Genomic DNA, 24,706 nt, shown 5'->3' with positions numbered 1-24,706 from the left:
TATTTATTTATTTGGTACAGAGTCTTATTATGCAGCATGGACTTGTAGCTATCCTTCTGTCTCAGCTTCTCCAGCCCTGGAATTACAGGCATGTGTCACAGTGTCCGGTTTTGGTTGGTGGGGGAGCAGTACAGCATGTGGTAGTGGGCATCAAACCTGGGTCCTTGAGCTTGCCAGGCAGGCGCTTAGACCGCTGAGCTATCTCCCCAGCCCAGCTACTCTTTTCTTTTAGATATCTTGAGGTTTTTTTTTTTTTGTTGTTGTTGTTGTAGATTTTATTGAGAAAAAAATTGCAATGAGACAGCTTCAAAGCAGGTTGGTAGGAGAGTTACCACAATTAATACATTGCACATTGCTGTCTTTGTAGTGCTTATTCATAGCACAAGATGCAGACGCGCTATCCTGTCCAAACACTGTTAGTGCAAATCTTTTTTCTCATTGAATTAAGAGAAAGTACCTGTATTTCTATCCTATTTTGTATGTAAAGATACAAAATGGTCCTTCATTTGTATCCCCTTTTTTGTTTATTTTTGTCAGAGATGGGTATTCCATTACCATTTAAATATTGTAGGTGTGTGAATTCAGTAACATAATCCAATGTTTCCAGTAGTCCATTATAGTAATGGGTTATCCATAGGACTGGCAATGTCAGAAGGTGTTGACAAGCCTTTTACAGCTCAGCATATTAATATGGCTTTACTTTATATACCTCGTTTTTATACTTTTCTTTTGGATGGTTAAGACCAAGATAAAGCAAGACCTATATAACAAGAAATGTAACATTTGTATCTTGATATATGTGTCATAATTTTTCAGCTAGACTTTGGTTGGTGGACATTTGTTATCAGTTTTTCATAGTAAATTAGTATGTAATGCTTTAAATATGGAAATATTGGAAAGTATATAGAGCATGTTTCTAAAAATTAAAAAAAAATGCAATTACCAAGTCAAAGAATAGAGATCTTTCAAATTTTGATATTTTTATGTGGCACCCTTCCCTGAGAGACTGCGCCAAGTAATACTCTAACAGAACTGTGTAAAAATATTTATGTGGTTAATATTTGGTAAATGTGTTTAATGTTGGTTATTATCAGTCTCCTGTGTAAGTACACACTCTGGTAGTTTTGTGAGCATTTCTGTGATCATGAATAACATTCAGAAACTCACTCTCTTTCACAGTCTGATAAATGCCAAAACTATCCTTGGCCAGGGTGTTACTTTTTTTTTCCTGAGCAGAATTAAAGATTCATCCAATATTATGGTTATTAACTTTTAGTCATTTATGTTGCCATACTTTTCATCAAATTGTTATCCGTTTTTCAGTTTTGCCTATTTTCTTAGTTACTTTTTTCTCTTTGCTGGGACAAATACCTGACACTCAAAATGAGAGAAAGAAAGGTTTATTTAGCTCACAGGAGAGGCTGGGACACTGCCGTGTCCAGGATGACCCTCTCCACATCCCTGAGAAAGCACAGGCTAGCTAGTTTAATGGTTCACACCTCTCTGGGCCTGTCCCTCAGGCCCCACCCTGGTCCTCTGGCCCCACCCCTCAAGCCATTCTTTGTTTCTTCAGCTGCATCTGTCCCATAACTTACATGAGGCTTTGGCGGGGACAACTAGACACAAGCCATAACACCCATCATTTTGCCATTTTGCCATGAAGAAGTTTCTCAAAGATTTTGTGTCATATATGAAAAAAACTTTTTGTGTCATATATTCAAAAACTCCAATGTTACCAGAATTGTCACTCATATTATACTCTGGAGGACAGATTTTTGACCTATCTAAACATTCTTTCTTTTGAAAATATCAATTTTTCCAGTCTGACTTGCAATGCCACTCTCATAAACTAAATTCTCAAGAGTATTTTCCTCTTCCTGTGATTTTTTTCAATTGGGCTGATCCACCAGTGCATTTTTATAACAGGCTTGTGAGGTCTAACTCTGTAATTTTTATATTAAATCTAAGTATTTGAAGTGCATATTCCCTCTGATTACTTTTGTTGTTATCTTTTTAAAAGCATTTTCTTGACCATTCTAACCTATTTATTTTTCCAAATTAAATTCAGAATCATTGCTTTTCAAATTACCTCTCACAAAAATTATACTAATTTTTCCCCCCAAGGTTCTGCTATACTTGTATCATAAGATAACTTTCAACTTTAAATTTTAGGATTTTTATTCAGTATTTGTTTCAGTTTTGCAATGCCTCTCAGAATAATTTTTTATGAATTTATTCTTATAGGCATTGTGCATTCCCTGTTGGATTTGTTCTCAAGTATTTTTAGCAAGTACTCTACATTCATTTAATTGTCGGTTGGAGTGTAATCTCACAAGTTGAGTCTACATTGTGAATATAATTTTTTTAAGAAGTTTTCCATCAATAGCTGTCCCCAGAGACATCTTCTCTTGCCACTTTGCAGTATGGAACAAACTTTTTCAAAGCAATGCAGCTCAAGTGGTACCTCCGAATCCTATAATAATAGCTCATTCCTGAGTAAGCTCTCACTTACGTACAGTTTCATGAAGAGCCAGTTTGCTTAAGGTTATGCCATAAATCATCCAGTGAGTTGGCTTTCATTATTTTCCTAGTCTTATGTAATGAAGAAAGCCAACTGGGAAATCAGTGGATATTCAAACTCATCGGGGATTAATAAAAACTCTGCATTTAGTCAAACAACTATTATGCTTAATTCCCATTCAAGTAGCAAACAATTATTGCCACCTATTATGTTCAAAATTCTAAAACTAGAAATGTTTCCCTATGCTCAGGGAACTCATTGTTTAATAGGAGAGACAGATATGAAACAAATAATTGAAACATTATGAAACAATTAAGTCTAACAAAGTCAGTAAGAACCCACAACCAAAGGGCAACTGAGTACCTGAAGAATATGCATGTGCATGTGTGTGAGTATGAGTGTGTGTATGTGCACACACATACATGTACATAATAAGGAGCACTTATTTGTACTAATTCCATGTCACTGTCTTATACGAATCATGAACACTCAGGAAAAAACAAGCCCAAATAAAGCAAGTTTCTGTAGGATGTGATCGTGAACTCTTGCCTATTCTACCTCAGAAATGTTGTCCATTAAACCCAGGTTAGGTCCACTGTATCAATGGATTCTATGGCTGTAGCATTTAGATTTCAAAAACTTAAGTGATTAATGAAGATATTTGGGGAGAATGACATAGTCCATGACAGGAAATAAAAATTCTATCCTTTTCATTAGTTACATATGTATCTTGCAGTCAAATGGACCACAATAAATATGCAAACACACATACATGTTGAGGTTCTAGAACTTCTCCACATGAGACAACTGATAAGAATATGCATCTTCTGTCATTACCCAAGTTGTGCTAGTTCTTCTCTGTGTGTGCTGTGCTCGTTCCATCCTCTACTGGGTACTTGCTGCAGCAGTCCTTTTCTCAAAGTGGGTTCATTGTGCCTTTGTTCATTATACTTTGTCTTTGTACTTGCTCAAAAATTCCTCTCTAGAATTACTACAGAGCTTCATTTTGTTTTTTATTTCTTCCATGGGAGTTAAAAGTAACACTCTACTTAACCTGTCACCCTTGTGATGACTGCCTGTGGCAGTGTTTTTGACCGGTCCGTATTCCAAGGACCCTGTGCATGCTGTGCTCTGCCCAGGGTGAGAATAAGCTACATGAATTATTTTGGGAGCCAAAGCTCTTCTCTGGGATGCCAAAATTTCTCCACTGAGTAATATTTTAGATGTGATAGCATCCCTATGAAATTGTTGTCCTGTTTTCCTCCTCACCACAGCTACATATGTATAATATTTGTAGTATTCCTGTTTAACTCAATAGATAGTCAGAAGCTGACTAAAGCTGTGATCTCTCCCAAGCTCCCCAAAGTACATGAGAATTTGAGAAGTTCTGCATAGTGTTTCAGGGACTCATAGCTTTGCATGGAACTCCTGGTGCTTTGTAGACTTGAGAGAAATGCCCTTTGTTTAATTCTTCAACATAGATTGTTTGATAATTGAAAAGTAGCAAACAGAGATGCTTTAGTAGTGATTTAATAGAATTAGAGTACTCCTTTAAGTGGATGTTATTTTCTCACGTGCTGTTTCTTTTTCCTTGCCACTTCAGGGTTAATCCTCCACCGAGAATGTATCTCTCTCTGCATCAGCAGTGCTTTTTGTGTTCTCTTCTCTTTAACTCATTTCAACCCAGCTCTGGCAGACTTCTAGCTCTCAGACTCCCTCCAAAACAGTGCTTTTCTAATGATGGTCACTTTCCTCTAACTTGGTATATGTGTGCTTACTTTTATATTGTACTATATTTCATAGTAAAATGGTATTATATTTCCTAAATGTAATAAATATGAATGACTTCAACCTTTATCTTAGAACGTGTTCTCTTCTTGGCTTTCACATTATATTTTCCTGGTCTTTCTCAGTCTACTTCCTTTGTCTCTGTTGTCTAGTCTTCATCCCCTTGGTCTATTTTTTTAATCCTCTTTGTGGGAGTGGCCTGTTCCACTTCTCTGTTGCACTCCTGCTCATTGAGGTCATTGATTCTTTTGGTGTTAAATACCACCTGTGCACCATATGTACACTATGTGCCATCCTCAACCCTCAGTTTCAGATTTGTTTATCAGCTCACTGATACTGTTGTCTACAGGCAGATTCAACTTTATTTTCCAAAACAGAGCTCAGCCTACATGCTTCACGATCCTCTTCATTTTAGTAAAGACTCTACACATAAGCTGAAAAAAAGAGAGATCCACTTTGAATTCCTTCATTTCTCTCACCCCTGCCAATTCATCCCTCAGTATCATTCTAAATCTCATTTCCCTTTTCTCATTATTTGTGCTGTTCCTAACATTCTGCCATCAAGTCATTCTTTTTACCTTATCTCTTTTTAAACCATCTTCCCCAAAAGATAGCTTACAAATCACATAAAATACAACAAAATAAAAACACAGTTCTATATGTAAGAATATCAGTATAAAATTTAATTTCTTAAAGTATTTTTGCAATACTGAGGACTAAACACTTTTTATATATTGATTTTTATTTCAATACCAGGTCTCACTAAGTTGTCCAGGCTAAGCTCCAACCTGTAGTCCTCCAGGCCCAACCTCCCTGAGTGCTGGGATCATAGCCACAAACTACACAGCCATCATAACAAGGGGGAAAAATATATATGAAGTTTTCTCTAATATAAAAATATAGAATTTTGGGGAGGAACAGATGGCTTGCAAAATGGCTTAAAATTCCAAACACTAAAAGTAGTGTAAACTTTATTCATTAGTAACTTGTTACATATTCAGTAGTCAGAAAGCATATGTCTTACACAAGGCTGTGATTATTGAAACCCCCCCCCCCCCCCCCAACAACTTACTGTTAAGGAAAGAAGACAAAAACCTAAGTCAATACACATGACTTCCTTGAGTTAAGTGCAATAACAAAGATGAAGAGGAAGTAGCCAAGAAGGTAGGATTGGCTGGCATAAGGATGACCATCCATTCCCTGGTTGTTCAAACAAAGGTATGGGAGGGAGCTATATCACTCATTCCTCTATTTCTCTTATTCTTCCCTGATCCAGTTCCATTTTCAGAAAATTTTACACGAAGGATCTCAGACTTTTTCTGTAAGATACCAGTAGTAAGTATTTTAGGCTTTGCAGACCTAACCATTTTTGTCTCCCCTTCTTATCACTTTTTCCTTGTCAATCTAGTCCTCCTTTCCTTACCCCTTCTATTCCTCTTCTTCCTCTTGCTCCTTGTTCTTCTATTCTTCTGTATTCTCTTTCTCTTCTACCTCAATTTGTCATCTTCTAAAATAGTAAAATCATATCTTTCTTTTTTCCTGTATTTAGGATAGGGTCTACAGGGTCTACAGGGTCTCACTACATAGATCAGACTCATAGTGAAACTTCTGTTTTCAGCCTCCCAAGTGCAGGGCTTACAGGCACACACTACCACTCCCAATATCAGTCACCTGTCTCACCATACCCTGTAGGTGCGGTTGGCATGGCACACTGGGGATTGAACCCTGGCTGCTGCACTCTGCTTAAGCAGGGGCTTTAGTTTACTGAGTGTTAACCTGATAAGGCCAGCCCTTGTAAAAGCATATCTTAACTATAGAGACCATGTATACCTTTTAGCATAGTTTGCCAACCACTGCTCTACTCTAAAACTTTCCTTGAAATATAATCATTGCTATGTAAACTACCATCCTAGCTGGAAGGACTTTCCTGCCAGTGCATAGCTCTGCAAAGCAGCCAAGTAATCTTTTAAATGAGAGAAGTATGTCTCATGTCAAGGAAACCTTTCTAGGTGAACTAACAAAATTAAGGTATAAGAATATTTCTGTTAATACTTAAAGGACCAAGTAGGAGAGGGAAGAAAGAAGTAGTAATTTTAAAGAAAAGCAAGATAATTCTGACTGAGCCAGTTTAATTTTTTAATGCTGTCACTTATTTTTTTTTTTTTTTTTTTTTTTTTTTTTTTTTTTTCCTCAAACGCCTTCAGGGCACTTTTGGCCAGCGGGAGAGGTGTGAGGTTCAAACTCCAGCAACCTGAGGCTGACAGCTTTGTGGAAGCAGCCACTTAAAGGCCTGAGCTAGGGCCAGGCCCCCAATGCTGTCACTTATTAACATGGATAGTTTAATTTGAGATTATGAGTTCTGTAGTCTTTTATAGCTACTAGAGATTTTGCTTTTTATTTTGTTTTTGTTTTTCAATAGTAGGAATTGAATGTAGGGGTTCACTCATGTTAGGCAAGTGCTCTACCACTGAGCTGTGGTCTTGCTCTGTAGTCTGGGCCATTCTTGAACTCTCAGTCTTTCTGATCCTGAATATTGGGATTACAGGGATGCACCACCACACATGACATCCTTTGTACTTTTTATGTAAATGTTTATATAGCCAAAAGCATCTTCAATCAGATACATATTTAATGCAGAGAAAAATTTTCATATCTATCATAAATTAACTTTACAAAATACTGGGCTTCATTGTGGCATGGTCATACCCACATATATCATGTTTGATCATATCCTCCACCTCCTCCCTTACTCCCCTCTCCCCCATCCCTTTATTTTTATCTATCACTTTCAGGTCCTCTTTTTCCCCCTAAATTATGCATATTAGGAGAAACATGTGTCTGTGTTTCTGACTCAGGACCTTGAGCTTACCAGGCTGGAGCTTATGTCGCTGAGCTATCTCCCCAGCCTTCTTCTTTATGTCAGAGGAATATTACACCACATTTTCTTTATCTATTCTTCTGCTGATGGATAACTAGGCCAATTCCATGCCTTGGATATTGTGTATTTCATTGCAGTCTATATGGATATGCAGATATTACAGTAATCTTTTGAGACACAGTCCCAGTAACTTACCTGAAGTGTCCACAAACTTGCCATCCTCCTCCCAAGTAGCTGGGATTGTAAGTGTGCACTACCATGTGAACTAAGATTAGAAAAGCATGAAGATTTTCCAATGGGAAAATAGGATTTTCATTTTGAGATGTTTTCTGAATAATGAACTGGAAGTGATTAAATGAAGGTTTTAATAACCCAGTAAATACTTAAGATTAGCATAAATGGGAAAATGAAGAGGAGGAAGAGGAGTTCAGTTTAAAAAATGAATGGAGAGGATAGGGAGGAAGATGCAGGAAAGAAGAGGTATCTAAAATGAGATACAGCTCACACTCTGGTATCTAAAATGAGATGCAGCTCAGGATTTATATTTACAGTGTCCATCTCCCTTTGAGTTGCCGTGGGTCCTACTGGTCTCTGGATCCCCTCAGTTTTTCTGTGCTGTGAGGTCCAGTGTGAAAAGGGCCATGAACCCCACGTCTTCACCATTCATGTCCACTGACTTCTGGAAGATTTCTGGGTATGACACATCTTTTCTTATACTTGGCACCACTTTTTCAACAAAATTACCCCTTTCTCTTCCTCTATATCACTCATTGCCTCTTCTTTTATTAAGGACCCACACTTCTTCCGTCTTAAACCCCGGGATCCTTAATTCTTCCACAGCTCTGTTTCTGAGCCACACAAGTTAGTGTTTTTCCAACCCAACTTCTTCAAGGAAGCAGATAATTTGCAGCAAAAATGAAACATAGGTTCAATTACACATGTCAGTGTGAATTAGTCACATATTGTTGAGATAGTTTCAAGAGTCCCTCTTTCAAATAGTACCATTTCCCCCCTGATAACATGAAAATGCTTTCACCTCTATTACTTCTTTGTTCCCACATAGTAAGGTTTATTTGTTTTCTTTTTTTCATTTAAGGATTGAGGTTAGGCATTATTATCTCGGCTTTCCATATGGCGAAACCAAAGCACAAAGCTGGAAAACAATTCTCCCACCCCAGACACCCAGTGTCTGACCTCCCAGGTTCATAGGGCCAGATCTTCACCTTTCTCCTGGTTTTACTGAGGTCAGTTAGAAACTGAGGTAATTTATATGCTCTGTTTCAAATTACTATTAAGGTAAGGTCATTTGTTTGTACCTCTATCAAATTCATCAAATCTGTTAGAATTTCTTTTTTATTTTTATTTTTTAAAAAGAGTAAAAAATTGTATTGAAACCAAAAATTTACAAATGATAGAGAATTTCACTGAACAAAATAATATGAATTTCATGTCTTTATTGTATTGATAGTGTTGTATTCATATTAGTTGTTCATATTGCCAGATATATGCAAGCAAAAGTGAAAGAAAAAAGAAAGAGATATATAAGAAATTAAGAAGAGAAAAAGGTGAAAGAATTGAAAAAAGATTTTTTTGTTCCCTTTTTTCAAATCTATTAGAATTTCAAACACACTTTTCATAGACTCATGTTTCTCAAACTTTGGTAATATACATACACACTTAAATGAAGAACCCTTATAAATTCTGAAGATAAGCAAAGTATTTTATTCCTAATACCACTTAGGTACACACAAACAGAAAACAGATTTGTTTCACATATCTATAATCATATAAATACCATATGCTTATTAGTCTGTATCAAAAGGCAAATGAAAATTGTAAATCAAATTCATGCAAAGCCATATTTCTGGGACACTTTAGTGATCCACATCATAAATGTGGAGGTGATTTTTTTTTTTTTTTGAAAACATAATCAGGTGATCAACAGGAATGTGTTCTTGCCTCCAGGCATGGGTTCTTGGTGTACTGGGTGACTCCGCCATTCCGAAGGAAACCTCCGTCTTCCAGGGTGTTGTGCTGCTATCAGAGTAAAGTACATAACAGTGTCCCGATGTCTGTCTTTCTATTTTTTCATTAGTATCCTATCAATAAATCACTTCTACTTGGCACCAACAGAGACACTTAGATTGAATGGCAGAGCTCCATTATTAAGTAGCATGCCAGACAATTCAGAAAATCCCTACACTGAATTTACTAATGCAGACACAAAATTCCTTTCTTTTTTTTTTTTTTTTTTTTGCTTCCTGTACATAACCTGGAAATCAGGGAACTCCTGTTAGAGAAATACTATCCTAAATGTATTGTTCTGGAAAAGCAGCAGGAGTTTTTGAGTCCAACCTTGGAGTAGGCAGCTACCTACTGAGTGACTTAAAAGTGACCCAAGCCAAGGCATTTACACTTCCCAGATGGTTAAAGCCCTGAAAAGAATCAATCCCTTAGATAGAAGGACTGAGGGACCAAGATTAAATGCACATATATTATCTGGGAAGAGTGAGTATTGGCAATCCATTCTCTAGCAGATGTTAATTTTTATCACTTTAATTCTACATGAAACAAAGCCTGGGGGATATTGAAATATAGACTAGGAAAGTACTGATGTTGTAAACAGCATGTAGTAAGTGCTACTGGAGCCACGGATCCACAGAGGCAAGCCTAAACACCTCCCCATGTACTTAAAATCCAGGGGTATGCACAACAAATAGAGGGGTGGTCCCATTTGTCCTTGGGTTGTACAGATAGAGCAGAGGGACAAACTTAGAAAAGGCAGGTGCATTAATAGCTTACCCAGCAGCAAAGCTAGGAACTTTGCAGGCAGCGGAAAATAAAATTTCCTGGATACAAGAGGTTTGGGTGAGAGAAGCAAGTCTTTTTTTTTTTTGGCAGAACTGGGAATTGAACTCAGGCCCTGTGCTTGCCAGTAAAACACTTATTTCTACTGAGCCATCTCCCCCGTCCAGAGAAAAGCAAATCTTTCCCACTTTCAATTTTCTAGTCAGTCTTGTGATTCTTGCTTGTAGTTTACTTTAATTTCAATTTTTTAATTGTTAGAACTTCATCATAACAGATAAGTGATTATTTAATTATGGAACTCTTACATTTCTTTCCAAGCTTCTTCTTCCCATCCCCCATTATTTTCCTTGTTCTCTTCCACATGTTACCCTGTGGGAACAAGAGTGGGGACGGAGCCCACCACTCAGCCTATGCCACATTCCAGCTCTCTCTGTGTGGCTGGGGACAGAGTGCACAGCTCTGGATTTTTTCTTTGCCTTTCTTGGATGAGACAGTAGAGTTTAAATAAGTTAATGCGATTATTTTGCTTCTTTCAAAGCCTTCCCCACCACCCACCAGGGCTAGCCAAATAGCTCAGTGGATTAAAGTGCCTGCAAGCAGGCATGGGCCAGGGATTTGATCCCCGGGCCTGCCATGCTGGCCTCGCCCCCAGGGCATGCTGAGACAGCAATTGAGACTGGGATTGATAGTGCAAGCCTGTGATTCAAGCTCTTGGAAGGTTGTAAACAGGAGAATCACTATGAGTCTGATATAGTAGTGAGGCCCTGAATACCCTGTAGACCTTCCCTAAAATAAAAAACAAACAAAGCCTCCCCTACCCCCCCCATTTGATATTGTTGGTGTTCAACACCTTTGTACCTACTGGTTCATATAATGATCTTCTTTGTTTCCCCTCGTGTTCAATAGCTTACAACTATGAAAGCTTACTGTTGTAAATATGTGTTTAGGAGTGAAGAGATGATAGCTAAAAAGGTTTTCCCCAAAGACAAGGAGATTAGCATTTATCAGGAGTCCTTCCAGCATGATCTCATTTACTCCTCTGAGCCACTCCGAGACATGAATTATCACCTCCATTCCGGGACAGGAGAAGTCAGTAACTTGCAGGGAGTCATGCAGCCCATGTCAGAGCTCCTGCGTGAACCCTTTTGTGTTAACTCCAAACCATGTGTCATTCCCTCTTCACACTGCCCCTGGTGACAGTACCCTTCCAGTGACTTTGTCTCTCAGAAGCCGAGGACAAATGAGACCACCCGGGCACGTACAGAGAGCAGAACGTACTGTATTTCTGGCTCTGGACAACTTTAATCCTCTCCAAGGATGGACCTTCTCATGCAACTCCCTGTTCTCTCCCCTGGGCACCTCTTCCTTTCCCCTCTCCTGTCTTAGCTTCATTCTGTTTCTCTCAGAAAGTGGTGGGCCAGCCAGCAGTCATGATCAAGATGGATGGAGAACCATTCCATTTCCTTCTCCTCTACCAAAGGCATTTCTTTGTGGGGGCGTTTTGAGCCCATAATGGAGCACAGACCACCAGCTGTGCTTGGAGCAGTGCAGCCAAATGTCATCCTAAGTCCAGGGCTGAACCTGGAGGGGCCTCTCTTCTTTGTCCCATCCTGGACTCCATACTCCCTGGAACTTCAAGAAACTACTGCAGTCAAGACGTGGTGCTCAGCTTGGCTTTTCCCTCCTGAAATGTACCCCATAAAATGATGTTAATATCAGCAAATGGCAACAAACAGAATGCTAAAAACAACAGCTTAATAATCACTATAGAATTAGTCATTACAAAACCAATTTGCTTGAGTGACCAGGCGTGTTACTTTCTTAGTGCCGCCTCTTCTTTTTTCTTTTTCTAGTGTTTCGATGTTGAAATGATAGGGGGAAGTGTGTGTGGGGATCAGCTTTGATTTTTGTTTTCAGCTTGGTGGCAGATGACGGGGAGAAATTTTAAACCATCCATCTTCTAAGCTCTGGGAATTGTCAGAGGATTTCATTTGTACAGTGCCTTTCTGACCCCCATTTTCTCAGAGAAGTAAAAATTATGCTGGCTTTGTAAACACAGTGCTTTTATTAAGTTGAACTTTTACAAACCTATGGTATATGTAGCGAAAATAGCACTTTTATTTAGTATGAGTACACCGAAAGGGCTATGCATGTAGAATATGGTATGATTAATATACACTTCCAGGCTGTTACCAAGTCAGCGTAATTTTAGGGTTTGTAGGAGCTTTTAAATTCACTTTTTACTTTAATATGTGGCCTCATTAGAAGAGGTGAAGGGTATTTCATCTTTGTATTTTAATTATAGAAATCTGTATTAGATCATGTACTTTTTCAAGTAAACTAATCACTATTCCTAATTTGTAAGTTTCTTCTTTTAAATATATAAATTGTATTGCTTTGGAACATAGAAAGAAATGGGAAAAAAAACATGATCATTAAGCATTAGAAATATGTTAATTTAAAGTGCCTGCAGCATGTTAGGCATGCTGAGTACATTTTTCCTTTCTAGCAACTTAAAAAAGTATAAAATAAAAACTAACTCTTAGTACTTAATAGCAAAGCAAATGTAACCTATAAAGCAGTTGCCATCATAAAACTAGTTTGTAATTACAGCCATACCACTAGAAATGTTTCTTTCTGTCTTATTTTCATGTTACCTTATTTTGTTTCCAGCAAAACTACTCCAAAGCTACCTTTCTCACCCACACTTTAGCATTTCAATTTAAAATTTCATGTACATGATATTTAGTTTGCACATGTTCTTTCTACTTTCCTTTTTCTTTGAATGAATGAAGTCCAGGAAATTTAAAACTGCATGAACGTGTAACACATACAAGCTAATAACTGCCTCATGTAAGCTGCCTGGTTAATGCTATTGTCCTCACTATTTATTTTTGCTAAGGTATGATAATATAAGCTGACTAGATGTTGTTACTGTGTTTTCAGGGTTCTTAAATGCTAACAATAGAATCTTTTGTAGCTACTTTAAGTAGAAAAGAATTTATTGAGGAGAATAAGTTGCTCCAAAAACCATGGAAGAGCAAAGTGGCAGAAGAAGGTTGAGTTTCTAGGAATGGTTCCCACAATTGAGTTCCAGAGTTAGGCTGCAGGGAGCTGCTGCCATCACCAATCTTGAAGCTGCACATCAGAGAGTCACCCGCCTTTTATAGCATCAGGATCTGGAGCTGCGCCACCTCTGCCATGGTTCAGGCCAACAAAGTCGGCTCAACACATTCCCTGCCTCCTGGGTAACTTGTCTTGGAGTCAGTCTGTCACAAGTACATTTTATTGGCTAACATTATATATCAGGAGCCCTAGCTACAAGAGAGAGATCGGGAAGGGAAAGATCACTTTTAATTGTATTCATTCATAAGCTAGAAAAGTGCTGAAATAGCCCATTCTTGGAATCCATTGAAGTTAATAGTCTTGACACGGTTAATTGGTTAATATTCTGTGATATTAGCTACTTGGAATATCTGTGTGTTGGAAGAGCTTGTGGCATATGGGACCTGCCTATAATGTGATCAGATGACAAGCTGATTTTGTCAGTGAAACCTTATTAAAAGAATTTTCTTTGCATCTGTGATCTCCAGAGAAGAGCAATCAACTATCCTGTCTGGTAGAGGCAGAGAAATTCATCTGTCTGCTGGCATTTGGGAGCAGAGGAGGAAGGGGGCTTGAGGACAGTATCTGGAAAAGCAGTCTTTCACTCAACTCTTGTTTTTACCTCACCTGTGCTGGCTCCTGATCCAAGTTTCTCTGAGTCTGAAACTTCTGTGATATTGTTTCTTCAGGAGAAAGCCTCCCATCTCCTGCTGAGCACAGGAAAGGAGTGAGTATGTGTCCTCAGTTATTCCAGACATCTCTGTACACAGACTTCTACCTGATCCTGCTGCTTCAGTCCCATGATTGTGCCTGCTTGTATAGCACTAGTTGCCCTCGAGGACAGAATCAAATAGGCCAACTTCTTATTTCTTCCCTCTGCAGATATTTGAGGACAGCCCCCTTTTGTATGTTCTTCTGCCTGCCTTCTCTTTTCCAAATCATTTTGAGCCTATTCTGTCCACTGTTTTTGCCTCCCTTGTCTTATTCATTTTTGTGGGCTAATAACTTTCCAAATTCTTTCACTGTTATCATGGTGGGTTTAGCATATGTGACCAATCTGCCATCTTTGGTCATAGGTCCTTTGGTTTATTCTTGGATACACTTGTTCTTACCAGTCTTATATATTATCAACCTTGTGCATACAAATGCACATGCATGAACATTTCCTTATATACAAGAATTAATGCAGAGATTAAGTATGAATATTTGAGAAGCAAATTCTTTATGCTATCATTTTCAAATCACCAAGTATTTTTTTTTCAGTAGGAGCAGAGGGCAGGTTACACTTTGGTGATATTTGATGACCTGCAAATACAAGGCAAAATAGGCTAAGTTTAAAAAATATGTGGACTTGCCCAGGAATGCTATGAATATGAAGGAGGGCGCCCTCTTATGGCCAGAAAGTTTTCATGAGGAAGCGAGAGAGCAGAAGCCAGGAAGTGATAGTATTTCCAGTTGGGAAAAATGGCACGTGTGACTAATTCTCTACTCTCTACTGGGTGAAGCTATGCACTGGGTAGCTCCATTCTAGGGCTTGAGGTAGAGGTGGTGGCTATGAAGCCAGTAGCCTGGACACCATGGATTTTTTCTTTGGTCCATTAGAAGAAACTGTCAGACAGCTTCTTCAGTGGCCAAGAAAGAATCTCAACTACTATTTATTAGCAAACCCGCTGGTTCACAGATGCTGTTTACCATGCAAAATGTAGTTCTGATTAAAGCAGGGAATTAAAACCCAAATAAAAAGATGGGTAGTTTGTATTATGAGTTTCATACTTGTACTCTTTATAGTTGTAACTTCTTAGTGTAAGGGATAAACACCAGATTCTAGTTTTCAACAGCATGTGGAACCAGTGTTCTGGTATCCTCAATATTTTTATGGCCTCTTTTTTTTTCTTTGATTCTTTGATTATTTTATGTCAGTCAGCCTCTCTGCGGTCCTTAATCTAGGCAGAGCTCTGTGCCAGCCATGAAGGGATGATTCAGGTTTGTCCATTAGCTGTTGTCTGAATCTCTACCACTCAGCCAACCCTAATAGGAAAATGATTTCCACCTTCAAAGAGATTTGGTAGCAAAATCAGAGTTATAGCAGAGCAAAGTTCAGAGAATCATTAACAATAATTATCTCCGATTCTTACATTATGAGTTAGAAAAGCAAAGCATGTACACAGTTAGAGGAAGCATTGGATGCTTGTAAATAGGACAAAGAACCAAGTAAGAGAGCACAAATCAGGTGTACTAGTGCTATCAGTGGATAGAATAGGGTGTAAGGACTCTCAGAAGGAGCAGAGTGGGGCCTAAATGCAGTGCCTGGAAGCAGTAGGGGCTTCTGATGCCAAAGAGTACTTCCTGCTTTTGTGAGTTTTGGATGAAAGCATCAATGTCTAGTCAGGTATGCCTGACATTGCCGGTGAAGTTTAAACTGAAAGGCTAGGTGAATTGTGCCTAAGCTTCTGGGGGTTGTGTCTGCTTTCCTGGAGGTCACAGGGCTCTAGATGGAGCTACCTAGAGGGCAGAGCTAAGGAGAAGAGGAAAGAGCATCCCGGGTGGTCCTGGTCCTAAAGGAAAACCTGAGAAATGGGGTTAAGGCTGGCAGGTGGGCCAGACTGGGCCAGTCATTGGCCATCTAGGGCTGTGTACTGGTCCTCCCTGTTTGTTCCCTGTAGATTTCTTGAGAATCTCTTAGAGGTAATGGCAGGAAGAGAGAATGAATCTTAATTAAGGTTTTCTCATAGTCCATCTCTGCTTTCATCAGAGGGCTCCACTTTCAAAGCTGTGCATATGTAGAGAGAGTCTTGTGTCATAGTCTTTTTCTTTAAAAATGCAGTTCAGTGGCCAGATGCTTTCAGAGCAAGTGTTGTGTGGATGAGGCCCTGGGTTCAAGCTTCAGTGCAGAAGTAAATCAACATGTGGAGTGGAAAAAAAAAGAAGATGGAAAATTGAGACCTAGAGTGTTTCTGAAAAGAATGTAAATAAAGGGACTAGGATAATCTTTTGTGGGAATTTTAAGGTAGAGAAAATCTAAATGGCAACTAGGGAAAGATATTTTGAGTGAAGGAAATAATGTAGACAAAGACAAAAGGACACAATTGAGTATGTTTTGTGTAACTTCCAGGGAAGCACAATTCCATGGCTGATGCAGTGGTCATGGTGGACAGTTTGATTTTACTCTGTCAGCCAATACCATGTCCCTTAGAAATGAGGTGGGCTGGGAAGCGTGATGGATATGTAGACTCTTGTAACTCGTGAGCTAGTTACTCAAAGCACAGAAGATTTGGATGAATCTGTGGAGCCATCACATTTTTCTTGGCCCTGGTCCCTGCCCAGAAACCCATGACAATATCTGCAATTTGCCTGTTGGCAGAAATTCTGGCCACAGCACATCAAAAAGACAACTTTGCTGGAAAAATATTGATCAATATTATTATCTCTTGAGCAACAAGCAAATTATAATAATTAAACGTTCCATGGTATCTCATGAGTTTTCAGAATCCTGCAGAAACATTCATAGTCTTTTCAAATTGGGCAGATCTATGGGCTACTGATCTGTCTTTGGACCAAAATCATCATTCAGTCCCTCCTGCTTTGGCCAGCACGAGGCTATCAGCCATGTGGTCTAAGCACATTGTTGGTGTGCTCTTGTCATTGGAACATTTACTCATTGCCAGAGGAGAAATGCAGCACTGAGAGGGGACAAATACATACCTGTTTCTCAATAGGCAAAAGGCGTTTTCTAAATCAGGAGTATGCAGGATGGCAAAGGTAGTAATGGCGAATACTTTTACATGGGCCATTATTGTAAATCTAAAAGAGTGGTCTGAAATTGGAATTTTTTTGTTCTAATGAACCTCAGCTACTCTCAGCAGCATGGAGTGTTTCCCATTCTTCTTTCTTGGAACCTGTTTCCACTCTTATTTTTACTAGCCTCAGGAATATCATTGTAATGTTTTATAATGTTTGTGATATTAAAAATATTACATACTTAAAAATAAATTTGGTACCATTAGTAAATATTTAACAATGTACTTGATGCCTACTGGCTTAGTTTTCAAAGTGACATGAGGAAGATTTTTCAGATACAGAACACTCTCAAAAGGGGAGTGTATATGCTCAGGGAAATGAGACATCATATGGTTGGGAACTGGGGAGTTTTTTATGGGCTTAGTGGTGGGAATCTGTAGAATTCTATAATCTATACTCATAGCTTTGCCAAGTGCATGGAAAATGATGGCCCCCTGTAGTGAAATCATGGTCTGTTCGTATGGGAAGTCCCCAGAAAGGTGATCCATGCATTGGTAAAGGGACCAGTTGGAAGTGAAAAGGAAAGGGGTAAATCCATTTGTAGGTGAAAGGAGTTGCCCAGGTTTGCTCTCTTTTGGGAGGGAAGAGAAAAAATATAACTAAATCATGCTTGTGTTTTGAAATTGCAATTTTTCCTTCAAATTACAGTTTTTAAAATCTTAATTTCCTTGTCTCCTTTCTACCTAGTTTTCACTTTTTCTATCCTACTTCATTTCTTTCCTCTGAGACTTCAGTTCCTTTTCTTAAAAGAAGCAGACATTTGTCTTCAGTAACCTCTTCAGGCTAAGGAGCAACATTGAATGTTGAGTACCATCTTTGGAAGAACCATCATCTTTCTATAGTCAAATCAAAGTCAAGATCTCTGCAGTCTCCAAGCGTGTTTTAGGTCCCTTCATAGTCACCAAGATAAATGTCACTAGCCTGGATATGAAGGGCCCCTGAGACCGAAATAGGAACTTAACCCAACTTTTAAAAATAAGTTTGCAGGTCCTCTAACACCTGTTATAGGAAAAGGATTTTCAGGATATGTCAGTAGCAAGAGTCGTGGGAAGGATTTATTAGAGGCAGATACAGGACATACTCAATAGCAGAGTGTGGGTGCCCAAAGAAATGAGGCCCAACTTAGTGGCTTTTTGGTATATCTTTTTTATTATTATTCTAACTAATATCTATTATACTCTTACCTTCTTTTAGGGATGAAGGCATCCCTGGAAGATAAAAGCAACACAAAGGCATAGATGCAATTAAATATAGCCTATCAATATAAACTTTGTAGAGATTTGGTGATCAAAAGTGATACCAGTTAAGCATCTTACAGTGAATTTAAAATATTTGATTCTTAAATATAAAGGACTATCAAACATTATAATCAGCGTCTGACTTTGATTAACATTCTCAAATCTATTTGATAATACTTTTATATTTCTATATATTTTATATAAATTTTCATGCTGAACAATATGCTAAAACTATAATATGTAGAACAAAGAACTCCTGATCTTATTCTTGAAATTTTTGTTGTCTTGTTAGTAAGAATGAGATGAACAAATAAAATTTTTAAGTATATCATCTTATCAAGGTCACTCAAAAATTCTCCAAATTATAAAATGTTCTTTAAATTGAAAGTACGTAAAGATTTCCCAATCCTGTCCCAATACAGGATAGTTAGTCCTCCACACACCTATCTATTTATGCCACCTCTAGCTCTTTCCAACAACCAGATTATATAGATGGTGCTCTGCCTGATGGAACCCATCACTGGGTAGTGCCCACCCCACCACTCTCTCTCACTGACTCTCCCCTCCTTTCAAGGTCAACAGACACAGTTTGGCCATCTCGCAATTCCACCTCCTCTCACCTTGATCCTTGCTCTGATCCTATTCATCATGTACTTCTGAAGACTGAAAAAACATATTGATATAGGGATGAATATAGCACCTCCAAATAATCCAAACAATATAAGATAAATATTATAACTTCCAATTTGCTAGGTGTTTGTGTTTCCCAAAATCAAAGATTGAATTCTAAGAAACAATGGAGGTTAAGAATATGTAATATTTGTTGAGAGAAAGATAGCTTCTGTCTATGAGAGATACAAAGGGACCCAGAAGGTGGGTTGCCACAGACCCCACTTCTCAGTGGAAAATTTATAGAGCAAAATCATGATGTGGGCACAAAGTCATGAGGTGGATATAAGGTGGGACAAAACTGTGATCATCCAATAAGATTACAAGTATAATTACTTAGATTATATTGACCAATAGGGAAGCAAGTCACATAACAAGTGTGTAAGAACAAAAACCTTTCTTGGAAGGGATGGGTCAAGGGCCTTGTCCCCCACCCAGGTGATTAATGCTTACGGTATTTATAATATCAATCATTATTATCCCTAGAGGAAGTATGTATGTGTAGGAATTCCATCTTTGTCTTGAGGTTCCTGTCTTCAATGAATGCACCTCCACCTACTGTTATTATGTATTCTCATCTTCTCATCTTCTTCACAGACTCTTAGAGCCCAGCCTATAATATGTACCTAGCCTGTAATATTTTTACCTAACATAGCTGTCTATAATATGTGGTTAATTTAAAAATAAATTATTGCAAACTAAAAGACAATTGCTTTTGATCCCTCAGGATATGTGCCCTTCACTTCATACATACTGATCCCAGTGCGCTTGTCATTTTCTGAAGCAGTTCTGGAAGTCCTCTTGTGTGTGTTTTTATGAGGTGTGATAAAAACTACAGTGAGTCCTGCTGCCAGATACTAATGGAAAGTTAGGCTTGTAAAATACTGCAGTGTGTCCTCATCTACCTTATTTACCAAATCTGGCACCATGAAGCATCTGGCCCTTTCGCAAAGTCACAGTGACCTTGAAAAGTAAGTGTTTTGAAACGGTTCAGGATATGGAGGTATCTATGACAGTGCAACTAGAGACGCTCACCAAAGAGAACTTCTAAAACTGCATCAGATTGTGACAAGAATGATAGGGTAAGTGTCTTTAAAGCAAAGAAGATTTTTTAGGGGAATTATTTGCAAAGGTTCATTTACAGTAATAAATATTATAATTTAAATATTCATTATACTTTTGAACACACCTCTCTCAGGCCCCTCTCACACATTGCTTTTGTTTTTTCTATCTTACTTCTCTTATTTCTTCTAAGTCTTGTAAATTACTGCAGATAAAAAAACAATAGATCTCTTCTGTTCCCTTTCTCTTTGAAGAAAAATCTTTGTGATCTTCAGTGTCTCCCCTGTAAACACTCTACTGACCCCCCTTAATTAAGAAAAGAAGAGATGTTATGTTTAATTATGAAGAAAAGGATAGTATCAAATCAGTGACATTAGGCCTTGAGGCCTTCAAAATCTGTAGAAGCTCCTTTTTGAATCTCCATTTTAAAAATAGTTCTGTAAATTTTAATATTATTTCTCCAAAATATCTAGTCAAATTATGTAAATATATTATTTTGTATTGTTTATTGCAAAGATATTGTCAATTTTTTATGAATAACCTTCTTGAACAATAGACTGAGCATACCGAGTCCCAGCTCAATAACTTTGACACAAATCTTTGAATGTGAATTCACTTATAAGATGAGGCCATCTTCAATAAAACAAACTAGATTAAAATGTATAAAATAAGTAAAGCCTATTGTATAAGTTGAAAGAAGAGAGATGGGAGTGGATACAGACAGTTTTAAGTTTAAGAAAACCTTTTGCATAGAAAATAGAACTTTTTCTGGGCTCCAGGAAATGTTGTGGTAGGAGAAGCTGAGGGACTTACTCAAGTTGGACAAAGAATGTTGGCAAAGGTGAATTTGGTAGAATGGAAGCATCTTATGAAGAGAGGAAGATATTAAGAAAATCAAGATTGGACTATTTTGTGGGTGTTTCTAAATGTCACATTAAGAAATTTAGTAGATTTTCTTCCATGAATAATGGGAAGCTCCTGAACATTCTGAAGGACTATGATGAATCTGACAAAATTGTGTTTTAAAAATTGTCCTCCTTGGTGATGTTATCGAAATTAGAAGGCAAAGAGACTAAATGGGAGCTCACTTATGCTGACATGATTGTGAGGTGCCAAGGACCAGAAATAATGTGGTGGGAGTGTATTGTAACATGAGAAGTATGACAAAGCTTCAAACACAGCACAACATAATCCTGATGCAATAAAGAAGGCGGAGAACAGCCATCAGAAATGGTTTGGGTTCTAGCTGGGTGGCTGGAAGAACAAAGGATACTGCAATAGCAGGCATAGGAAAGGCAGAAGGGCAAGTGGCTTGGCTAAATGGGAAGAAAAGAAATGATATGTGCGTGCAGTTCAGTACTGCCAAAACAAATTTAATATAAGCCACATATGTCATTTAACATTGAATAGCAACCACCTTCAAAAGAATTAATTTTAAAATTATGTTTAACAATACTTTATCCTGCTACATTAAAAATGTTAAAATTTCAACATATAATCAATATGAAAATTATTAATGAGATGGCTTACATTCAGTTTTTATGCTACATCTTTGAAATGTGGTACATGTTTTATATTCAAAATCTTTTTAGCTACAAAATTTCATGTGCCCAGGAGCTGTGTGAATGGTAGCTAACATACTGGACAACACATTCCTTCACTACTTAATAGACTGATAAAAAACTATTTAGTCAATTTCTTTCTTTATTTTCTTTCTTTCTTTCTTTCTTTCTTTCTTTCTTTCTTTCTTTCTTTCTTTCTTTCTTTCTTTCTTTCTTCTTTTTTTTTTTTTTTGTGGTACCAGGGATTGAATACAGGACCCTGCCCTTGCTACGCAGGCGCATATTCTACTGAGCTATCTCCTTGGCCCTAAATTTCTTGACTAATGCTAAGACTGACTGGATTTTGGAAATTATAATTCTTTATATGTTTCTTCTGCTCTTCTCCTTTTAAAATTTTGGCTAGGTCAGATTCAAGTTGTTTTTTTTTTTCTCTAGGACATCATTCTTTTTCAAAACCACCATGTTGGGGGCCCAGCCCTAGCTCAGTTCTTTAAGTGGCTGCTTCCACAATGCTGGCAGCCTCAGTTTGCTGTAGTTCGATCCCCACAACACTCCAGCCATGCCAAAGTGCCCTGAAGGCATTCAAGGAGCGGGGGGGAAAAAAAAACCACCATGTTTTTAAAAAATAGCCATGATATATTATTTTATTGGTAGGAGTTGCTGCTTCTTCGTTGAATTCTTTGACTTACAACTGTAATTAAACAAATCAGCCTGAATACTTTTTTCTTCTTTCTTAATCAGTCATAAAAATCTTGGGATTGTGAAATAATTCAGCAGTCTGTCCTCAACAGCTTTGGATAAGTGGCACTGAGTGGTGGGGAAATGGGCACTGGCCTTTTCACATTCCTCCGTCTGCATACGTACATCTCTCTCCAGTGCTTAATATCTGATGTGAACTTTCTGGACTCAGTCTTCAGTCGATGCTGAAGAATGCAGTACAAAAGGAAGTCTACTTCTATAGAAAATAAGCCAAGAACGTTGTGTTCCATCTTTACAATGAAATGCAGACTTCCCATTAAAAGGCGAATCCTTCATTTCAAAAAGTTGAATAGGATGGTGCATTAAAAAACCCCAGCTGCTTAAATTTAGGGCATTGAAAGGTTGCCAATAAAAAAATGTTCCTTGGGTCGCAAACATTTTCATTTGATTATGTATTGGACAGGTTTTCATTCAATCTAGGCTCTGGCCTCTTAGCATTGCATCCTAAAATAGTTTGAGAAGTAAATGTTTTTAAGTAAATTGGACTCAACTCCGATCCCTCATTTATTTAAATTATACAGTTTGCTAGTTAGAATGCATTTATGAATAAGTTATGGACATTTTGCAGGAAATTTTGGAATCTTCTTATAGTGTTTTGCTTTTTCACGTTTTCCCTTTGCCACCTTTCTTCCTCCTTAGGACGTCTGCCAGCTTGGCCATTTTGTTCTCCAGATAGCTTTCTCCAACTGGAAGAAAGTTACCTGCTTTACTGCACCTTATTTTTTGTAGAGTTCCACCTTTTTGCTAATGTGCTCTGCCTGACTTTTCCCTGTCTAATTTAGGAGTAAGAAATCACAAGCCCAGTTGTATTCCCTGCAGTACAAATAGTACCTACACATCTGGCTTGGGAACATACAAGTATTCTACTCCATACTACTGAGCCTTTCTCACAAATTATCATGGAGCTGGACTCTATGCCATAGGACCTACAAAGCTCATGCTAAACATTTGCACAATGCACATACTTCTCATAGGCATCGATCGTAACTTAGTGTTACAGCTGTATTTGCTCTCCTCTGATACTGCTCTTTTTTATATAGAGGATCGCCGTTTCATAAGTACTTTGCTAGCATGTCCCTGGTAGTAGATATTTACTAGGCTTATTAAGCAGAATATTTGGCTTGCTCCTGTTACACTGATTGTTAGGCATTTGTACATATGATGCTATTGTGTCTGGGCCAGTTCCTAGAAGTCAGTGTTCCCAGTGATTATACGGCATTCAGTAATTTCTACTAATGTCATTTTGGTCCCATCTGCAGACCTTACCCTTACAATGTCCATATTCAACCTGAAGAATTGTTAATTTTAAAAGAGCACTTGTTCTAGCTAATACTGGTATACTTCTTGTGGGCTCTTTGTTCCCCCAAAGAGCTCAATAATTCTGTGAAATTTATGGATTGATAATTTTTCTCGACTTATTTTGTTCTCAACCTAAACAAGGGCAATATTTTCTGTTTTATCACAGTCTATGGGGGGGCCCTTTATCCTGGGGTCCCTGTACCTCCACCCCCCTGCCAACACTGGCTATCAAAACTGCTTAGGCTGCAAATAAAACATGAAATGCAAGCCATCTGGCATTTCTCATTGAATTAGAACCAGAACATTTTTGTTAAATATTAACAGATGGCTAAATTCTTAATATCAGACTAACATTTAAAAACATCTAAGGGGACCCACATGAGGGGGAAAGGATAGAGGACCATGTGTTTTCTCCATCTCTGAGCCCTTCCTGTATATTTCCCTCTCCCACCCACAATTTTTCCAACTCATATATTGAGAATCACTGGAGTTCCTGTATCAGATAACTTTTATTCCCATTGGTAGCTGGTATCAAAATAATGTTTATTTGTATTAAGATAGTATAATCAAGTGTTATATGACTCCTGTAACATGGTACCATGGGCATGACTCAATATCTTAAATTCTTTTCTCTCTGTCTTATAATAGGAAAAAGAAAAGAAGTACATGCTTCCCTTGGACAACCTCAAAGTTCGCGATGTAGAAAAGAGCTTTATGTCTAGCAAACACATATTTGCCCTCTTTAACACAGAGCAAAGGTAAGAAAATGAAGCAATTCTGCATTCATATTTTTTCCTTGGATTTCTACATGACCCAGAGATCAGATTTGCAAATAGTTCCTTGTTTGCACCTTGAATTTTGCCAGCTCTTTGCCTTTACTTTTGTTTATTTTGTATTTTTAACCTCTACCATGGGTTATGGCTTCAAAAGATTAAAACAGAATAAGAAAGATCATTAAAAACTGGTTAATTTCCTGGCAAGCACCAGAATGATATGGCACTTACTATTATTAAAACTACATTTTAGTAGCTTAAAGGCTTCTTCATCATTGTGTTCATATCTATACATTTCTCAGTGATTATCATAATTGCAATACCACCTGTCTAACATGAATGGTTGTCCCTTTAGGTTATGACTAAATTCAACAAGTAGAATTATTCTGTTCAAGTGAATAAAAATATCTAAAACCTTATTTTCTCAAAGCATCAGCCACATTCTT

General features: G+C 37.9%; 1 protein-coding gene and 1 pseudogene across 5 annotated transcripts in view; one reads left to right on the top strand and one right to left on the bottom strand.

The window, feature by feature from the left end:
* The window catches only part of LOC105741599, a 26,884-nt pseudogene extending 9,993 nt beyond the window's left edge, over positions 1 to 16,891 (bottom strand).
* Dnm3 (dynamin 3) overlaps positions 1 to 24,706 on the top strand; it is a 626,878-nt gene that overhangs the window by 382,301 nt on the left and 219,871 nt on the right. For all 5 annotated transcript variants that reach the window (XM_023710359.1, XM_023710362.1, XM_004626802.2 and 2 more), the window contains one exon: positions 24,136 to 24,245. In XM_023710359.1, the coding sequence (XP_023566127.1) occupies positions 24,136 to 24,245 (110 nt within the window). The remainder of the gene's footprint in view (positions 1 to 24,135; positions 24,246 to 24,706) is intronic.

The sequence above is a fragment of the Octodon degus genome, unplaced genomic scaffold (assembly GCF_000260255.1).
Source record: "Octodon degus isolate 3935 unplaced genomic scaffold, OctDeg1.0 scaffold00017, whole genome shotgun sequence".
In the NCBI taxonomy this organism is placed as follows: Eukaryota; Metazoa; Chordata; class Mammalia; order Rodentia; family Octodontidae; genus Octodon; species Octodon degus.
The sequence above is the reverse complement of the archived record's forward strand: the minus strand, read 5'-3'. Positions and strand labels throughout refer to the sequence as shown.